Source organism: Spodoptera frugiperda, chromosome 25 (genome assembly GCF_023101765.2).
Source record: "Spodoptera frugiperda isolate SF20-4 chromosome 25, AGI-APGP_CSIRO_Sfru_2.0, whole genome shotgun sequence".
Taxonomy (NCBI): Eukaryota; Metazoa; Arthropoda; class Insecta; order Lepidoptera; family Noctuidae; genus Spodoptera; species Spodoptera frugiperda.
The window spans coordinates 10811250-10833489 of record NC_064236.1 but is presented as its reverse complement, the minus strand read 5'-3'; the positions used below and the strand labels follow the sequence as shown (position 1 = coordinate 10833489).

Sequence of the window (22240 nt, the reverse complement as noted above, 5' to 3'; positions counted from 1 at the left end):
TGTCATCTAATATTTATGCTTGTAGTTATGTGTTTTATATATTATTATAATCAACATTTATACATGAGAACTCATTAACATATAAAAAAGGTAAAACAAAATATAATCTATTAAAGTAATACCAGTATATAAAAAAAAACTAATCACACGAAAGCTGTGAAATAGACCAATACAATAGATTTTTACGAGGCTCACATTTAACGTCGTCGTAACCGCAAACAGGGAGTGAATTTTCACTACGCCGATGTTATTTTAAGTACAAGTGACAGCTCATAAACTTTGTTATATACTCGTAACGATATCGAAGTAGGCGATAAATAGGTTTTTATTGAAACTAGATTATTTATTTGGTAGATACTATTATCAGTCTGGAGAATACAACGCGCTATTATTAGCTCGGAGTCAGGAAGTTCGGCGGTGTTTCACCCGTGCCGTCCTCGGAAAGCAAGTAACACTGATAGTCCACTGCTTGATCTCAGTCCGATCTTGTTGGTCTGCCATCCCATAAGGTTTATAGAGAGAGGGAACAGAGAAAGCACCTGTGTTTGTAGGTATTTTCTAATTTTTCAAACTACTTCTACAATTGTTGAATCAAACACAAAAATCCTTGGAAACTTTAACAAACATTTACTTTTGTATTCATAATAATATTAGAAAACAATTTTAAATTCACGTTTGGAAAGCTTGCAGAAAGAGCTTGTCACTCACTATAAACTAAATTACCAACAATAGCAGCTCATAAGTCTGTGTGAACAAAGCATTTCATTCAGAATTCACATGCATGCTATTGTCAAAATTCTCAAACCTCATTTCTACATGAAATCCTTTCAAATGCGTGTACAGTATTTGCTTTGTTCCTAAATAGTGATGTAAAACGTTAGAGTACAGTCCACGTCACATCACTACCTGTATAAACTGGCTACTTACCGAGTAAAACATTGCAAAGTCAACTTTCACTACAAATGTATTCATAGTCGGATTTGACGTCATCGCTACACTATATTAGTGCTGTACATAGGTAGGTGTTTCATCTTTCAATTAACCAACTTTGTAAGCTTATATTTGCTTTTACAACTGTTGTTGGTCCAGCGACGATTTATGTTGGAGTTTCCTTACCGTTTGTTAAAATACATTTTGAAATTACATATCTCAATTTATGTGTACAAAAATCCCTTAACCCTTGGTTTTCCGGAACGCAGTTCCACGTGAGACACGATGTGTTTTCTATTGTGTCTTAGATACGGCATACGATAGGTTAAAATAAATAAGATATGATAGAGATATTTTTACTCTAAACTCAGTTTTATACCAATAAGTTCATTAGTCTTATATTAAAAGACTGTTTATGGATTAAATTTACAACGTCTTTGATAGTTGGTGCGGCTTCCCGCCCGTCATAGCAGCGGTAATATTCCCGCAGCGTCTGCTAATTAATGCACGCCGTAATCGAATTACTTCTTAAGATGTTCTATAGAGGGTTTAGCTTACCTTAATGGATTGCGTAAAAGATAGCCTTTTTAAGTCGATGGTAGGATCAATAGACTATCATACCATATCAACTCTTCTTGTAAAAGCCTACTACACCCATTTGTCAGAGACCTGACAGGAGCGCTTTTTAATTAACCTGATCTTTTTAAATTGCAATTCTGTCTACCAAAGGTAGAGATGACAAACCCCTACATATGTCGATATGTAGAGGAGGCTCATGTTCCAACAGTGGACTATCGCGGTTTATTTTTATTGATATACAACCGTCACCTATGATGCTTTAAAATAAGCTGAAACCTACGTCGTGCGCGATAGAAACAAAGCTAAAGTGGCTCATATGTCACCAATACAGAAGTGATTTTTATCACGTATCAGTTTCTACCTACATAGTCCGCATAGTTGAATTTAGCTTTTAGTAAAATATGTGTTCCAACAAAACTATTCTACTCCCTCGAACAGCCATTTTGTCAAAAGCTCTAAGCACTTTTAGGGTATGTTCCAGTGATGATATTTAAACTAGCTTTAGTTTAGCTGGAACCAGACTCGTAGTTAGTAAGAGACGTATTCCACTCCGTGGTAATGCTCTTTGAGTTGGGAATTAGTAAAACAAAGGGTTTCAATCTAACAATGCATCTAGAGGATGATTTATAACTAAAGTCTGAGTACCATCAGATTATGCTTTAGTTAGAAATGTATGTACATAGGTATAAGTAGTTATGTGTAGAGTTATGGTCTGTCCACAGACTTGTTTGTAATCAGGGCAAGCGCAGCTTAACCTCACGATTGGTTAATCCATTCGTTATTATAGTACGTAGTTTGTAATCATTTTACAGCAACTATTGTAGAGTAATGTTTACCTGATGTTAGTACGGATTTATGAGAGGAATATTGTGTTGTTATAAAATAGCGTTTATTTCTTAACACTTAACGTTTTTATATTTGTTCATGGAAGCAAAGTTCCAAAGCAATAAAAGCATTACACCAAATAGCTCATCGCTTCACGATGCACTCTCTCTCTCTTCTTTTTCTCACAGCTTTATAAATTCCGCAGTGAAACAGAATTTTAACGTAGAATAAAATAAATACCCCTAACAGCGTAACCTGCAGACTCATATAAATGAAAGTAACGATACAAAATGTTTACAATATACAGTCATACAAATAAAGTATACGACTTTGAACTGCAAATACAGTGAACAACGTTCCTATCACTAACGTTCCAAGAAATATCTGCTACACGACTAAATACTGGAACGTTTCAATACTGTTCTCAATTTCAAGTCTTGTTGATCTTTGGAATGTAGTCGTGCACGAGATTTTAATGCACCCTTGTAAAAGTTTTCTGTGAAACGTCCGTGAAAGAGAAATAAACATGCTGTATAGTGACCGTCCAAGTGTATGTACTTAAGGCTTTGGACTGAGTGGCACGTGCAGCGATATATTAGTACGTAGTTTGTACTCAAGCGTTATTGAAACGAATCTAGTAAGAGATTCGGTTTCATTGATGATTAGGCAGTGTGGGTGTATTTATAGAACAGCTACTTTAGATAGGTTATAATTATGATACGTACGTACTACATGCAGACTTATTGATTTATTAACTTAAGTAAGAAAATTACAAACCTACAAAATAAAGATTCTTAATAGCATTATGATCTAATCTCGCATGGTTTGTTTTGTAAACACAGCTTTAAGGATCCGTATTCAATACTTTCAACCCTCCTAATGTACAAAGTTATACAAAGTAGTTAAGTAAAATATGTTATTGTTCCAAGTTTGGGAGCCAACTTCAAGAATTAATGTAACTTTTGTCTGCAACTTTGTCGGATGGACTTGGTCGAGTACATTATCAAAAGTACATTAAGCGACATTTTTAGGATAGTTTGGATGAAGTAAATAGATTTCCGCATTCTGTTAGTGTTTCACGCGAGTATTTAAGATTTATGTATGACCTGGTTCGTTACCGGGGCTCCCGCTTAAAGGAGGAGAAGGAACGGGGTGGTTTTTAATTAGTAAGAGTCTGACAGTACCTTTCGCCTCACCCAAGGCAAGAGAAGAAATTAGATGTATTTCCCCCCTCAAAAAAAAATGGTATGACGTAATTTTTGATAATGATGTTCATGACATTGATATACCAACATACGCATTTGGTATTTTGCAATAATTAAGCTGAATTAACAAAAAGATAGTAGCAGTAGTTAATAAACAGTTACCTGGAAAAGCGGTTATACGAGTAACCGCTTTTCTAGGTAACTAGTGCTGCTGCGTTGGTGGAGTAGCCGCAAGAGGATCGGATTCGAAAATGTTTTTCTGGGATTAACAATACGGTGAATTGGATTAGGCACTTCTGCTAAAATTGCTAAAAATTGAATATGTGCAATATGTGGGATGTAATGTTGAAATGCGGTTGCTGTAATTAAATAATGGAGTAGTATCATGTAGCTTAAGTAACGAATATAGAACAGTTAACTAACCTGTAATTGAGCGTAGTTTTTCATTCCACCATGTCATGTCACTAGGGTTTTCCCTGATATATTAAAATATGGACTGTAATTTCTTGTAATAACTTAAGCTATACGGGTTACAACGATAAAGTTTAATAGTATTTTCATAGCTTACTCACATAATTATAAAGTGCAGTTGAGTTGCCTGGTCGTACATTAGCACCAAGCTCAACAAATTTTTATTTTAAAGCTATTTTCATAGTAGGTCATCCAGGTTATAGCTAAAAAGATTACAGCAACATGAGAAAAACAGTTTAATCGTAATATACTTAACCTAGTTTCGAAACATCTCAAACTCACTTCGTTTAAAAATATTTATATAAAATAATTAACAAGTGTAGCCGTCCGCAATCATAAGTTTAGCTTGTAATATCCTTCTTAGTAATCCAAGTCTTTAAACCCCGAAACTTAAAGACAACATTTAACTTATACGACTCATGTAAACTATTCCCCGTGTTCGTATTTCAACGATTTTATGTCACCCCAGGGCTCGCACGAGTTGCTAACTTCTGTCAACTACCAGGTAAAGTCAGATAGTTGGATGGTATATTTCTTCGACATCCCTACAACAATTCACCCGGTTATACGAATACCCACTACCAACTTTAAAAGGGTGACGTCCATTTAAATAATTTCAACTTTTGTGAAGGTTTATTAACTTCGTTGTTGAAACTCCTACCACAGATTCAAACATAATTCTTGACCGTTGACGTTAAAATTCTCAGTTCCATCAAAATTCATTTCAAATTTATGTTTAAACATTAAAAGTTTTTATATAAAATATGACGACAACAAAGCAGTCGAATTTAACGTTATTTTGTTCCTTAATGCAATTAATTTACGCTCTTTAATGAAGAACAGGCTGGAACAATGCAATCACAATCTTTGGAACACTTCCATTAAGTAATATTCGACCTTATAGAAAATAAAAATAATATTGGGAACCCGTGACATTTTACTACTGGACTACGCCTCCTCTAAAATAAAAAGGTTTTTCATAATCTCCATTACTTGCCAACCGATTTGGAGATTGCAATTCTAAAGATTTATACTGAGCGCTTCTACACAGTCTCTGTCAAATCCCAATATTCTCTTATTCAGCTCTTACAACACCTACAAATATACAGCTGGAGTGACAATATAATAAATTCTACACAGCCATTTACTGGTCACAAATTATTTACCGTGTGTATCGCTTAACCAAACAGTGTATCGCTTAACCGGCATCATGTCTTTAAAGTACATACGGTACTTAGTCTGCCTAAAACAAACACAATGTCCTAGTCAATGTAAAGTTCGTAGATGTCTAGTAATTACACGTTTAGCTCTCAAATTAATGATTCATTAGTGCCGGTCTGTGTCAAAGGCAGTCTTGAGTACAACACTATTAAGCTCCCCTATTTTCTGTCAGCAAAATAACTGCTTATTAACTGGTTTTAGTTGTTAAACATTTTGTGCAATAATTACTTGATGGTCGGCATTTTGAGACCTTTGTTAATTTGCAGTGTTTGCATTGAGTTATGTTTCCAATTTGGTATTTGTATTCATTTCTATATAACTTAAATGTTTCTCATTCAATATAAACTTTCAATTTTGTATAATATCAATGTTTAAATATGATACAATTCCATTTCATTTCACTTCACTTTCCAATATTATTTCTATTGTGAATAGTCAATGCAAACGTCGTTAGCTAACTTTTGCAGAATTGTGCAGCAATTTATAATATTCCAATGATTTCTCAGTACTGGAGAAAGCCAGTAAACTGGAAACGTCCATCTTAAACTTCACCTTGAATCTCGCTCGCTTGTTATGTAAACTCGACTCAGTGATTTCCAATCGCATTGTAAATACCGTTGTCCTTCCAACAAACATTAACAGGACTTTCCTTACTTCTGATTTATTTTCTAATCCTTGTGGAAGGTATCTTATTACGTTTGTACCATCGGACACTAGTAAATAGCACAGTGAACAATTTAAACATTTGAAAGATATATTGCTGTTTCGGTCAGCTATACATTTTTAAATGATTGATTCGGTTATCTGCCTAAATTCAAGTAACGGGAACATAAACTTTCACAATTAGATTTTTAATAATTATACGATTTGGGTTGATTTGGATAGAATTTTACGGTAAACTTTATAGAACTTTACTTGAGAGTTTTTTTTTTGTAAGATATGCGACAAACAAGCTGATACGTAACCTATACAAGAAGAGATGTATCATACCATGCATAACCATGTCAACACTAATTCTATGTATATGTAACAAATCGTGCCATCTCTTTCCCTTTCTAACCTGTTTTTTTTTCTTCGTAGGAGTGCTCGGTCTTCGTGTTCGACAAGCGCATTGCGGAAAAGCTGTACAAGCCGAAGCGCAAGGACACCATGCTTGACTGCATGCGTCACTGTGTCTCGACCATGGAGAAGTGGCGTCACCCGAAGATGTTGCAAATCATCCACGCCCTGGAAGAAGGCACCACCACCCTCGCCTTCGCTTCGGAGCCGGTCCTTGCAAGTCTCGCTAACATCTTGGCTTGGCATGTGAGTAGTTTGAATAATTTGATACTATTGTATATTACGTGTTTAAAGGTGATTGATTGGACCTACACCTCGCACACTCTCTTTTCAGCGGATACATGCCTATTCGTTTTTCATACTATTATAATGCTGCCTCGTTGGTCGACTAGAGACATACTCAATTTCCTGTAAATTAACTTATATCAACAACATACTTAATCAACTTAATTGACAATAACTAGGTAACTATTAAGACAGTAAAATTGGTTTGCTAAAAACAGTTATACATTATGTATCATCGTTATTTAAATATCAGCAAACTTTTCTACACAACTAAATTCATTCTTCAACAGTCGAATCTTAGATCATTAGCACAACGGAGCAACAGGAACAGGTGTAGGTTCCTACTTTAATTGAATTACCTGGCTAAGTTGGATTCAACACGCGATTCCACTACACAATTGGACTAAGAACAACGCTGCACTTTGAAACTAATCGGTCGGAACTAGAAGGGAATTAATTAAAGAGTTTACAGCTGCTAAAACAATACCATATGTTGATTATTAATCAATGATTAAATACATATTAGTGTGTTTGTATTAATTTGGGCCGTTGTATATTGTTTACAATATATGTAAACAATATGAATGCAAACTAAATTGTGTATTCTATACAATTGCAAATATGAATAGTTACAAATGTGTAAATAACTAAATGTTTTGTTAATTTTAGTAATTGTCGAGTTAAAAATAGCTTGTATTTCGTTCATAAAATTATAATTGACTGCACGGTTAGTGCGATAGCTAGGCAATCGCGGTGCCACGCAACGTGTAGCGAGTTCGATTCCCGCATGGAACAACTCTTTGTATGATCCACAAACTGTTGTTTCGGGTCTGGGTGTCATGTGTATGTGAACTTGTATGTTTGTAAACGCACCCACGACACAAGAGAAAATCCTAATGTGAGGCAACGTTTTTTTTAAAGAACAAAAAAATAAGTACAAGGTAAGATAATAATTACAAAGGTTTTGATGACGAAAGCAATTAATTAAGTCAAAGATAAACATTTTTAACGTCTTCAACATAAGAAGATATCACATCAGTATCTATTTATATATTTCTAATCCACCAAAAAATTATCAGGAAAATCCATTTAATAAATTCCTCATTCATCCTCTAATTAACTTTTAATTTGCCCTCGAACGAATTCGTTCGATGTCCCCATTTGTCATTTGTATTTTGACCTTCAATGGACTAGAAACAGTTAGACAAGTACATGACATTTAACAAAGTATTGAACATAAAATATTTAAGTACATATTCAATTGTACTATTGACTTTATAACCTAATGACCCTTTGCCTTATCGGCCATTAAAATCGTTTGACAATGGTTGAAAAATCTTTTCATTAATGAATTATCACTCCTATGTGACACGTTCTTGAGCATAAAAGCGTTAAAATAATGTAGTTAATATTTATCCATGTTTTTAACTGATTCAGAGAACGTAGACACAGTTTGTGCGATAAAAATATAAATCACTTGCAATATCTGGGGGCACGGTAGTGCCCCTTAAGACGAGCCAAGCGAAGCGCAAGCGCAAGGGCACTACCTACCTTTTCTCGAAGCGCTTCGTCGTATTTTTGAACCTTCATAACTTGAGTTTGGGTTATACCAGATAAACAAAATTTTCAGGATATAATGTCAGTGGTAGACTTAATAAACCTCTAAAGTTTCAATTGCATAGCTCTTATACTTTAGATTTTATTGATATCTAAAATACCCCGATTTCGTCACTCACTCACTCACTGATGATCAACAAAATTCTTAAGGTACTTCCTGAAGTCCTAGAAAACTGAAATTTGGTATGTAAGCTAGTATTAGTACCCAAACAACAAAAAAATCCTAAAACTTGGAACTTTTTCCCCCAACCCCTTAAACTAGGGGGTGAAAGTTTGTTTCAGAATTCCGCAAAATTTTAACGGCAGAGGTCTGAATGCGGCGGCGGAGAGGTAAATCTTTTGATAGCGTCGTATAAAAAGTGCTGTAGTGTATACGAAAAAAATCCGAAATCCCCCTCCTCTCCCAACTTTCCCTCCCTCACCCCTGTATCTCACAAATAACAGCACGTTGAAGAATTCTGTTTATTACGGGATCATGTTGAGTTGAGGGGGCTAAACTTAAATAAATAAAACCTACAAAAAGAAATGAAATCCCACAAAAACATTTCATGTTAAATGTTGCCAAGACGAGACCATATAGCTCGCACTGTCAAAAAGTAATCAGATCTAGTGTGGAGCCAAGTTTGTAGGCGTGCAAACCGTGGACGTAACTAGCGAGTCGGCCGCACGGACTTTTTGCTATTCGTCATATGGGCTTGAGTTTAAAAGTCTATTCAATCTTTTAAACTCTTTCCGTGCGGCCGACTCGCTAGTTACGTCCACGGTTTGCACGCCTACAAACTTGGCTCCACACTAGATCTGATTACTTTTTGACAGTGCGACCTATATGGTCTCGTCTTGGCAACATTTAACATGAAATGTTTTTGTGGGTTATATATTTCATCTTAAAGATGCCTCGTTCGACAAAAAATTCATGAAAAACCTAAAGTTTTAGTTAAACCAACGGCCATCTACTTTTAACGTGCCTACATGGTTTTATTTAAAAATATGAATACTAGATCCATCTTCCCAATTCACAGGATTAATATTTATTTATATCTTGCAATCAGCTCTCTTATTTCATTCTGTAATTGGAACTGGCAATAAAATTGATGAAAATAGATATATAACTTACTTCGAACGCATCCGAATCATAAATATAGCTCTACCTGTATACCTACAGAGATAAATGCTTTCATAACCAACAATTTTTGTTCGTGTAAAAATATTTAATACCAATCCGGTAATCCTCGCTCACTCGGATTATCCGCACTTTCTCACTTAGCTGAAAATAACTCGATTTTAACTGTACATATAGCGAGTTCGCAAATGTTCAGAGGATTGCAGTCATTTCAGGAAAAAATTAAATGTTTTCATTAAAATTAAACTCAGCCTTGGTCGGAATATTAAGATTCCCAACACAGTATTTTTAACGTTTATGGATTTTCACTTCAAAATCTATTAAATAAATTTGAGAGTTTTGAGTCTAACGTCTAAACACTGTCATGGGCAAAAATGAGAGGTTTACCCTTCATTAATTATTTCACAGCTAAAATAAGATCTCACCTTCGCTGCCTCTGGTTTAATAAATATCAAAACCTTTTTAAAGGACTCGGGTTCACTTTAAGGGCTCCCGATAACCGTCGGTTTTCTAATAAAAATGTACTGCTTTTGGAACACACGAAAAACAATATTGGTTACCTTAGTCATAAATGAGGTTGATTTACGAGCCGGCTATGTTACGTAATACCTCTACCTTGGGTAGGAGCCTCCTAGCTTTGACCATGACACCTCATTCTATCCCTCGAGTACCGTAAAAATATAAACAGATGCTATTACAACGTTTCTAGGCTATGTAATATACGAGTAATTCAATAATCCACGCATTTGAGTATGGATATGTTATCTTTGTAACATTTTAACTCTAAATCAAAATCCGCTAGACGCAATAAGCAATAATGATAAAAAAAATCATGAACAGTTTGACAGTCTCATTCGTCTCCTTCAAATAAACGGACTAACTGTATCTGGTGGTAAGTGAAATTTCTATTGTACACCCATCTGCGGGATAATATTTTAGAATATTAGATTTAAATTTTAGCTATGATCGTCCCACTGCAGGTTAAGGGTTCCCTACTTTCTTTCCACTCCTCTCTGTTTAAAGGGTTTTGCGGCCAATCCTTGTCATTTAGAATATCAAAGCCAAAAATTAGTTTAATATTGTTAGAAAAAGAATGAAAACAATGCCAATATAATTCCAAAAATCAGATTTACATTTAAATTGAAAACATCTAATTACGAGTATAGACGAATGACAAAGGGATTGAACCCAATACGATCAATAATCAAGTCACTGCTTCCGCCCAAACGCTACAGTAAATCAAATAGATATTCGTATCGAAATCAAGTTCAGATATTACTAATATCCGTATTAGAATTGAATAGTAATCCGGTTTATACGGGATTAGATGTATGTACCTACTACTCGGGTTAATTAACTGGCCTCGCCACAATGTGGGCGATATTATAGCGTCTAATTATTGCTAATGCCTAGTATTACACAATGTCATACTCCATTACACTTGTCCTGATTACAATGAGATAGGATTGTTTTATCTGTTACCTAATTGATACAAGTGCTCGTCTCTACTTAATTCTATGTATTGTTCGTGTCCTCGATTTCTTTTTGTCACCATTTAGTTTTAATGGGACAATGAAACGATTACTTAAATACGTGTCGTGTTTTGTAGGTGCTAATTGATTTTATTGAAATGCACTAGTAAATGTTGGCTTAAGTATTTACGCTAAACGAAATTCATAAATTAAAGTTGTTACATTATAATCACCAATTCTGAAAAAAAAAGCGCTACATTTACTTTATACTCAGACACTTCACACATCAACAGCCTATTAAGTGACCATTGCTGACCACAGGCGTCTTCTCGCAGGGAGAAGGTTTGACCACTAATCACCAAGCTTGCACAATGTGGGTTGGCGATTTCAAACTTATAATAATTAGAAATTATAAGTTAAGGTTTCCTCACAAGGATTTCTTCACCGTTTGTCAGTGGTGTCTAAATAGTCTTAGAAAGTAGGTAGAACTCGGAAAAAGTCACTCTAGTACTTGCCATTAGGCATGAGAAGTTGTTTGTCTTAAACCTCTGGGCCGCCACGACACTTAATACTCAAGGCATTCAAAATGTAACTTTATATGTAGGTTAGATAAATTTCTATTTATGTAGATCATTATTATAATTAAGAAACTCACCCGCTTCCAATTAATCTGCCCCAATTCTAGGTAAATAACGATACTTTTCCGTTGGCACTAAGATAATTTGAGAAACAGATTACTCAGCCGTGAAATAGTTTCTTGGTACTTGATATCTTGACATAAGACAAAATGATAAATTAGTATCCAATTCTATATTATTCGGTGATCGGCCGAAAGAAGATCGATATTAAAAATATATATATAACAATGAGAGTGGTTCATAGAGATAGATGGTGTGGATACAAGGATTCGTTAGTAAATTATTATTCAGTTATAGAAACTTCACAACACGATAATAATTATAAACGATTACCTTCCACCTAAGATTTCGGAAGTTCAAACCCATACAAAATATTTTGAGTATCAATGCGAACAAACAAATATAATCAAATAAATGATAATTAATAATATTGACAAAATTTACAATAATTCTGCCTATATTATTATTGATAAACAGAACGAATATTTAATTGAGTTTGATTTACTCAGAACTCATCAATAGAACTTAAAATTAGACAAATAAATAATAATTACAATTTGATTAGATCCAGTAGGACGATTCTAGTCTTAAATATTGAAATCAGTGTATAAACATTGTCTTTATAAAGTTTTTCCTTCATGTGACACTTCTTACAAACAGTGAAGAAAAACATCATGATGTAACCTGGGCTTATAACCCACATTGTGCAAGTGTGGTGATTAATGCTTAAACCTTCTTCGTGAAAGAAGAGGCCTTTGGTCAGCAGTGGCCACTTGTAGGTTGTTGATGATACCTAGGTTGAGGAGGTAAAAAATATAGGTTTATTCACGTAAATATTGAGAAAACCTCTACTAATTTTAAGTCACGATGAGACGCTTCCTCTCTACAGCGTGTGTGGTCGACGACTCAGCGTCGTCGACAAACACACGTCAATATTAGCCGGTGGGCTAGTTATTATACAAATACATTAACCATAAAATGCTAAACATCTATCACTCTTCAATATCAATATTATTTCAATCTCTTTGCGATATTTAACATAGATTTGGAAATAACACCGATACCATTGCATTTTCAATTCGTTCCGGAACTCCGGTATTTGAACGGTGCAGTGGGAATAAAATAAAAGCTAATGCCGCGACCGTTCAGCATACGAAATAGTTCGCGTCGATGAGATGTTCAACGTTAAATTCTGTTTACTTTTTTATAGTATAAGTTGGTAAGCGAGCAGACAGATCAGACTGATGGTAAGCAATCGCCAACGCCCATGGAAACCCGAAACACCAGAGACGTTACAAATGAAATGCCTTTTGGGGATTAGGTAAATTAGAAAGGGGTCTAATTGGGCCTATGAACGATGATAAGGTTAGGAGATCAATAGTTGTACGCAGTCTAGCCTGAATTACAACTAGGCTCATCAGTAGAAAAGTACCTCAATAGTTATTTAGTGGAAATAACGCTGCAATGACATTTAGCCTCACTAGCAAAGATTGATGAACACTAAATTAGTAAAAGAGCAAAAAACAAAGAAAGAATCCCAGCACGAAATAAAAAAAAAGATAAAAAGCTCACATTGCTAAAAATAACACCAGAATTCAGATACTAAAACCTTTTTATTCAACAGGTCACGAAAGTTGATGAATTAAAAAACGTATTTTTATAAAACGAAACGGTTCAGACTTAGCGCTTGTCGCTCAGATTGATTTATTGGGTGGAGTAAAAAATCTGTTATTCCTTGCGACTGGAGCGCGCGATAAATGGTGCCAACACTGGTGCTTTCCCGGGGGACTTACTCTGTCAGCGACCACCTGTGATTGTATGGAATCCTGGTACCTATATACATATTCTATAACGTATGTATGTAAATGCAAAATGTCATTTTATAAATCAGCCAAAGCTTACAAACAAGTTCATGACAAATGTTTGAACAATACCTTTGTTTGATGTTGTTTGTACAACGGCCAAATTTGTACTAATTTCGATTGAAAATCCTTCTGTTTACTGGTAAATATAGAAACCAATGTTAATCAATACAGCTTATGTATTGCGTCATTATCAAAATGTAAGTATTTATTATCTAACCTAGTTCATTGGTTCATTGTTCAATAAACAGTATTGGTCTTATTCAAATAAATAAACTGAAATTGATTAAATAAAACTCGTGAAATGTTGTAGGATTTTCAAAAAACTAAATATTTTTAATTAAATAGTCATTATCTTGATACATTTACGTCGAAAGGTGTGTAATCGTCACTGAGAATATAAAACGTTTCCTTAAATCCAACCGCAGTGTATTAAAGGTTTTTTTCTAACCGCAACCATAAGACTACGTCATTAACAAATTGAAATTATTTTGCTCGCTTCGTGAACGTGATGAATAATATTTGCAACCCGTATCTTGCATACAGCGTGGTCTGACCGAGGAACTTCGTACGTTTATCCGAAGTCTCTAAGAAATTCAAAAGTAAACCCGTATACTTAAATCTGTGAATAAATTTTATAAGAATCTTTTAAAGAAATCGCGTAGAAATAAAACTCGGTACACGTTTGTCAACCACTTTTATGATAAATAAAATTGTAGTAATAAATAAGTACACCTCCAGGTTCTCAAGATAAAGGTACCTAATTTTTCTTTGTGGCTTTGTTACTAGCTCAGCCTGCGGCCCTGCCCGAGACTTGAGTTTTCCTACATTAAATGAAAGCTGTTGTAGCTAACCTTGATTCTTCAGGAGAAACTTTGACCTTGATAAAAATGCTTTTAATATAATCTCACTACCTACCATAATTATGTAATTTTATTACCTGGTAGTCAGGTTTAAAATGTAGTAATTATTTATTTATATTTTCTAATACGTTGTGTAGCCACAAAATAATAAATTCAATTAACATACTCAAATACACTTTGTATCAATTCGTGTATGAATATGTTCACACAAACATTTCCATGAGATTAATGTAACCATTGGTGAAAACATGAGTCTGTTAGTATTTCGTAACAAAACTTTTACCATAACATAATGTATGTATGTATTAATGTAGCAGAACAACTTTAATAACAAAAACAGCACCTAACTATCTCCTTTTAATGTAATTATTTGTAGTTTGGTCTAATGATAAGTACTTTTAACTTTGCGTTTAAATATTAGTGCTTCGGTCTCTTCCTGCGCTACGAATACAAATTTTGATCATATTATAAACATTCGTTTTTAACTCATTATATCATATCTTAATTGAAAAAATAAGTGGCTATAAAATCACAACGATTTTAAATTTAACGATAGTGACATAAAGTCACGAATTTGAATATTACGAACGATATTATCAAATTAAATTACCTGGTTACAGTAAATTGTGAGATATATATTTTTTATAACATATCATTATGTATCCTATGGTACTATCAGCAACCTTTTGAGCTGTCATATAGGTAATACATCGACGATAAGGCCAGAGTCACATGAAACCAGTGGATGTAGACAGCCAGGACCAGGCAGCGAGCTATCGTTGGCTTGGAGGACTATGGGAGATCTTTGACCAGCAGTGCACGTCTTCCAGTTGTTGATCATGGTGATAACTATGATTCGAAAAACATAGAGACAACAAACGTGTTTAGATTCTTGACTAGGATATAACTACAAAGTATGTGTATGTTTGCAATATTTCTAACCTATGTTGCACAAAAATAAAACCTGTTTAGAAAAACTTTTCTAATAATTGCTATAAAAAGGACTTACAAAATAGAATGACAGGGGTCGCCGCCATCACAATAGATAACCCTGTTATTACCCTAGCCTCGACAATTTAATTCACATTCCATTTACTTCTTTAAGCAGATAGGTTAGATATTTCATGAATAAATTCGGAAATGTGATTTCCCTGAAAAATACCTGAATAAATAAGTTTTGCTGTTAGTTAGGGCCTATTTTATGAACAAATCTATAATAACCTAAACTAAATCTATTTTAGATCTAAAATTGATTTAGGGAGATATAATCAAATTAATTTTATTAGTAAATTATTTCTATCCGATACCTTTGTTTAAACCCTAAATTCATTATTCAGTGATCGTAAATGAAATATAAGATAGGACTCTAGCGGTATCAGTAAGCTTTACACGACCTACTGTAGAGAGAAGCATCTTCTGTAAGCCTTCCAACATGTCAATTTTCATTATCTCTCAATTACGTCTGATAGGTAACTACCGATACTATTATGTTTATCATAACATTTCTAAAGGACTGCGCACGCCTCAAAGACCGCGCTCTTTAAAGAGTCTGACTACCACAGATGGGGCTCAGTAGGGCTGATGCCCAACCCGGAGCTTCAGACTGCCTAGCGGCTCAGGGCTAGAGCAGGAGTAGGAACGGGTGGTTTTAAGTCAGTAAGAGTTTGACACTCCCTCTTGCCTTACCTAGACGAGAATAATCATAGGACGATTTTCCCCCCTCAAAAATCAGCTACTCTATTTTAATACCAAGTAAATCTAAAATCTAGAACTGACATATTAACGAGGTGGTTATAATAACCCTTTTTCAATATCTATCTAACAAGAATCTACTAATTCTAATAATTACGGTAAATACAGTTTGTTGGTTAAACGTTTAGATCCGCGCTCTTTATATCTTCTTCTTTAGTACGACTTCCATCGGCAAATTGTTCGTCTCTCAGAGTTTAGGTAAAGTAAAGCATAGCGCTAGCTAAGAATAGCTTACACGTCCGACTAAAACTCCAATCACTTCACTTGGATTGGATGTAGCGTTGTTAGTGTGTTGACTAGAAGATTTGCATAGTGACTGCTTGATAATAGAATTTACTTAGCAAACGAGTCTAAGATTTCAAATAAGAAAGTTAGCTTTGAATTGATGTGGTTGTGGTTAGTATGCACAAACCACTTTCGTATATTTTTAGGTCAACAATATGTTTTGTAAGATTGCAAAAGTTCAAGCTAGATACACGATTTGACAAAAAAGACGACCCAGCCTAGTTATATTATAAGTAAAAAGAAATATATAGGTTACATGTGGTCAGAAAGTGGCACATTAAAATGAGGACAATTGGCAACGTTTTTGTAGTAACGGACAGCTAGAAGGAAAATAGAGAGGGGCGTGGTTTGTACCGTCTTGCGCTCCCGTAAGTCTCGCGTATTATGTTTAAGGAAATCCAGTTATGATATCTCCTCCTTGTATTTGCTTCATGGTAAAGCCACACACACACACACTTACGAAATTACGAACCGACCACAGCACTTATATCATTAATCTGTGGTTCATTAAACGTGCACGTCACGCTCTCGTGCCGATGCCTGCCCGCGTCACATGTTCTAAAATAACGCTATAGACTTAGCTCCTACTTTTGGGCGTGCGTAAATTTAACTTTATACCTTATATTTTAACGTATATAATGTAGTGATACACGTTTTAGTCCTTAAAAGAGTCGCTAGTGCATGAATACAATGTAAATAATACCATCTTTCTGTAATAGCTTATGAGTCCCGTATGAGGTGAGCTTATTGCCATGCTTCTTGATTCTTGACCCCTAGACTGTCACAAGTAACCACTCGACCAACAAAGCAGTGTACACATTTTGTCCAATTTAATTCTGGTTTGTAGTAAGCCAATGATACACGAGCTACAACTATATAACTCCAATATTTTCTTTAGATTGAATATTTGAACTACTAAAATATTTGAACATCATCATTACTTATAAAGTAAGTGATGTTCAAATATTTTAAAACAACATTAAAAAATACAAAAATAGGAGTGCACCAGTAGCGGAAAAACGGTCCAATATTATTATTTTACTTTTAACCGACTACCTTTACATATAAAATTATATATTTACCGCATAGGTAAATATATAATTTGTATAAATAAATAAATTTATACAACCTCTACTATATAGATCCACCTCGAAAATGTTTGCTACGAAAAGCGTAGCACATTGCTACGCTTAACGTAGCCAGGCGCTACGTAGGACTGTAGCAGTGACGTGACTAATTTCAAAGTACAAGATTAAATTGTTTCTCACGAATGAAAATGTACTAACGTTAAACTATTTTGCAGGAGTGCAACGTTCTGCCCGGACATGCGCCTCCAGTGATGCCGCATCCTATAACCTTGGGGCCGCCGAGTGCTCAACAGCAGATCTTGAATTCTACTCCCCATCTTCCACCCCACGCCAAGGAGTACTTCTTCCTGGATATTGAGCTGCGTTACGGCCTGCTGCAGGTAATTATTTTACTTTTAATTCCATTTTCCAGGATATGTTTGATCAGCTGACTTGAATAACTGACTTGTGAAAAATATTGATGGACCTACATTATTCAAAGTCAAAATTGTTTACTAACACGGCACTTTTGGACGTCAAAATAATAAAATGTCTGCCGGTCAGTCCTCTAGTAAAGCTATTTGTTTGTTCCAAAGTATAGATTCTTATGGAGAACGATAGATGACTATTCCTGGAATTGAATCTCTCAACACTTTCATGTGCAAAACAAAATATGATTTGAATAGTGTTTTCTGAATGTTCCTAGAAGTGAGAAGTAGAGAAATGAAAATACAAAACTTTACATTTTGTCTTTGTTGTAGTAGTCTTTGACAAACTGACATTGAAAACAGGCTATCAATAGGGCTCTATGTGGCTCGAAGTGCATAAACTGAATGAGATGCTTTTGCATTTTCCTCCTTCCAATGCTTTTATATTCACACGTGACCTTTAAAGTCTCTCGGCTTCTTCGTGATAAGGAGCTTAGACTCAAGTCTTTCTAAGATAAATCTATTCAGCAACATTTTGCACCCATTTAGAGTGCCGCATCACATTTCATTATGTACTTTATTTTCAAGTCCACAAACTAGTGACGACTGAACATTGATTTTGGCTATAAATTAAAACAATATAATTATACTATGGAAGCACCCTAAAAAGAAACTGGAGCAAGCTACACACTACACATCGAGTAAGGTAATACACAATTTCTTCTGTAATAACAATCAAACATAACAAATATAATATAGCTATGTATCGTCCGTCGTATATATTAGAACGTGGCCAAGTATTACGGTTTTATTATTAAAATTGATGGACCCAACGTATAATAAGGCGTACAAGCATCCGTTTCTAACGAAATTAAATTGGTAGACCGTTATAATCTCTAAGTAATCTGCATCATTTGTACTAAGCCTAATTGAAACGTAACAAAATCCAGGATTTGCGAACTGATTAGTTTTTATTAGCTTACGAAGATACAACGAGAAATTACTACAGAGAGACACCTCCCTACGCTACGGTGGGCTTAATATGACTTATTGCGTAGAATGGGCTTTGGACTTATGATAGGTATAACTGGCAAAATGGGCTGTATCCATAATCTGGTTAGTAGATAGTAGTTACTCTTTTAGAAAATAGATGTATTGTTAGCTCATAAAGGTTTTTGGTATCCCATGTATACAGTAATATAAATACTTTTTGAAACGGGCAGTGGTACGTAACTCCTATGAATGTCATTTTATAAAGTTTTAGAATGTCAAATAATCTTTGTGAACTGTCGCGCTGTCATTCATCAAACAATACAGCCACACGATTCTGGTGACCTAAAAAAATTTAATTCTACCTGGATTCTGTGTGGAATATTTTCACGGCTGAATACAGAGCTATATGCCAGAGGCCTGACCAAACTGCATGCTTTTTTCTGACACATTGCCATCCCTTGACTGTAAATCTATGACCATCGACCATTTGCTGTTGGTTATGCCCAGTTATATAAATTCCAATCGTTTGAATTTAGAACACTCCACATTCTATACACTAGCACTACTCCTAAAAAATTTTTAAAAAAGTGAAATAGGTTTTATATGACGTGCAGGTTGTGCGTAAGCAATGTGCAGACGGTGACGTGAGCGTACTTAATGGTTTGTGATATGAAATGCACACGAGTCTATCTCACAATTGGTACACAAGGGACTCATAAGAACTGGACACGTCCTAAGAACGCTTTTATCAGAACATGTTTCACAATTCCAATGGGAATCGAGATAAAATCACTCAGAAAGTGTAGACATATATCTGTCAGAGTGCAAGCAAATAAAAGTCTAAATAAAAATATATGGCTTGAGTTTATGCATCTCAAGAGGCTAAGAAATAACTAAAAATGCACCTTATACTAGCAGCCTCGGAAGCTTGTTTGCATATCTAAAGATTTTGAAAAGTCACTACTAAATTAAAAAGTATACCTACTCGTATATTATAGAAATTTTAAGCTCATATTTGAATTGTTTATATAAACAAGTAATAGTTATTCTAAAAATTGCTAGCAACATCAGTAAAAATTCTTTGAATAGGTAGAAGTCAGAAAATATATTATAAACAACTAATTCCACTCTGCATAAATCATCCAGAAAACATACATCAATTTGTAACTAGAATTAAAATTAATGTCCGTAAACTAGTAGCCCAATACTTAAGTAAATACAGGTTAGGTTATGGCCATAGTTTGTCATCGATTTTGCATGAAAAATGCATCGCTTTGCCTTCAAAATGACCATGTAAGCTGACACAAACTACATACGACTCTTCATTTATTAATCATCAAGGAAACCATTATATGTAGGTATTACTGTAAAAGGCAAAATATGATGTGGGGTATTATTTAAATATTGTATGTTTTACCAATAGATTATACATTTCAAAACTTCAATTAATTTTCGTATAACCTAACCTAAATAATGAACTGCTGTGGTTATAGTGACCTTACCAGAATAGGTACCATCCCATAGTAGATAATAACCTAATCCAGAGCTGCAGATTACCTAGCGGTTTACCGGGACACCAGTTTGAAAAACAGGAGTTTGAACGGGGTGGTTTTTAGTCAGTAAAAGTCTGACACTCCCTCTCGCCTCGCCCAAAGCGGGATAAGTCATTGGATGATTTTTCCCCTATAAAAAATAGGAGATAATTAATCACGTACTGATTACATAGCAATATTTTTACATACCATAATTTTCTACCGTAAAAAGGACAAGGCCATGTTCTCAAGTGCAGCATAAATTAAATTCTCTTGCATTTTCATCCTGTCATAGCAAACAGTAAAAGCATGTCAAGAACAATATTTTATAAAGTAGGTAAAGAAGAACAAACAAGTCCGACCTTTATAATAATGAACTTGAACTTGAACTTACTTTAATTCAATTTACATCCAGCTTTTACAGGAAAGAAAGATAATTAGATGCTCTTTGATACTGTTAGTGCAATATGCAAGGTATGACCTTGTGGAGAAAAAGCATCAAAGTAAAGAAAATATCAGGTATACTCTAGCCACAAAGAAAAAAATAATAAACACTTTAATTTGCTCAAGTAAAGAAGAATCTTTCCTTTTAAAATGATATTGCTTTATGTGTTTATTTTTCCAGTGATTTTTATTTAAAACTTCTAGGTTGAGGTTTACTTAGTTTTCAACGTAGATTTTTTTGTATCACGAGACACGAGACCTTGGTCGTTATTTTCTATAACTGTTTTGCCGTAGTAGATGCCGACATGGATCATTATTCTGTAAGTATGATATGTCAGTAACATAAAAGTAATAATAAATTATGATGCGATCCATGGGCAAGTTTTCAAATCTTATTAACACCGTGGTTTGCCGGATCGAAACGCGGATTGCAGAGATACACAATGTTTCTTCTATGGTGTCTTATATAACAACTGCAGCGGTAAACTAATCGTTAATCAATTAATTTCTGATTAAATTAATCTCTAATTAGAAAAGAGTTGCCGAACTTCAAATCGAAAGTTCCCATTAAAAGTTTCATACGAACAAAATGACAAGCATAAAATTTATTTTTCTTTTACGTCTGACACGTTAGTTCCTAATTAGAATCTTATGTATATTTACACATGGCTCAATTTACAAAATAAATGGAATCTGTTAAGTAAATAAAAGTGGTGGACCTCATAAACCATTCAGGGTAGTAAAACTAGACTTTTTACGGTCAGTTCATGGATTTACTGTGACTGTCTCAGTGCTCTACTGGTATACATATACATATGATACAGAAGGGCTTAATATTATAATCATTTGATTTGTTATTATAACAGTATTACGCGGGAATGACAAAATTGAAAATTGTAATCTGTTGTTCCATAAATTTGAATGTCCATAAATATATTTCGTGCATTTTTTATTTTATTATATAATGCTCACATGATGAGATATTGCACATAATGTTGATATAATTGAAATTGGGTCGGACACAAAGTGGTTGGATTTAGGAAAAACCATTGGATTACGAGATTTAGAAAATAAAGAGGAGATTCGTGCTACAGATACTTTGTCCTCCAATTATTTATTGGAGATTTACTGGGTCCAACAAAATATGGTACTTACCATAATACATTTACTTATAGCTAGCTATAATTCCACCTATTTATAAAGCCATACTATGGTAAAACCTTAGGTAAATGTACCTCAATGTTAAGTAGAAAGTGTAATTAAACCCCGTAAAACAAACACGGCAAACTCGTACAAAAACGGAGTATATCAAAACACAAACTATAGTGAGGACATTTCCAACTAAAGTAGGTGAAATGACTGAGTAAACGGAACATTCAACAGTCGAGTCACATTGCACACACACTCAGATTTTCAACCGCGTTATGAGTATACTCCTCATATCAAACATTTGCTGCCGTATGAGTTAGCAGCATTCAAATCAAATTAATTTTTCTTTATCAACCCTAAGAAAGTACACACGCATAGAGCTACAAAGACTTGGTTGAATACATATTAATTATTATTTCACTCATAACATATATGGATTTTTT

The 22240-nt window shown here is 34.5% G+C and overlaps 1 protein-coding gene across 5 annotated transcripts in view; it reads left to right on the top strand.

The window, feature by feature from the left end:
- The window catches only part of LOC118262353 (SCY1-like protein 2), a 152943-nt gene that overhangs the window by 80941 nt on the left and 49762 nt on the right, over positions 1-22240 (top strand). For all 5 annotated transcript variants that reach the window (XM_035573671.2, XM_050704415.1, XM_035573652.2 and 2 more), the window contains exons 3-4: positions 6312-6536; positions 17488-17652. In XM_035573671.2, the coding sequence (XP_035429564.1) occupies positions 6312-6536; positions 17488-17652 (390 nt within the window). The remainder of the gene's footprint in view (positions 1-6311; positions 6537-17487; positions 17653-22240) is intronic.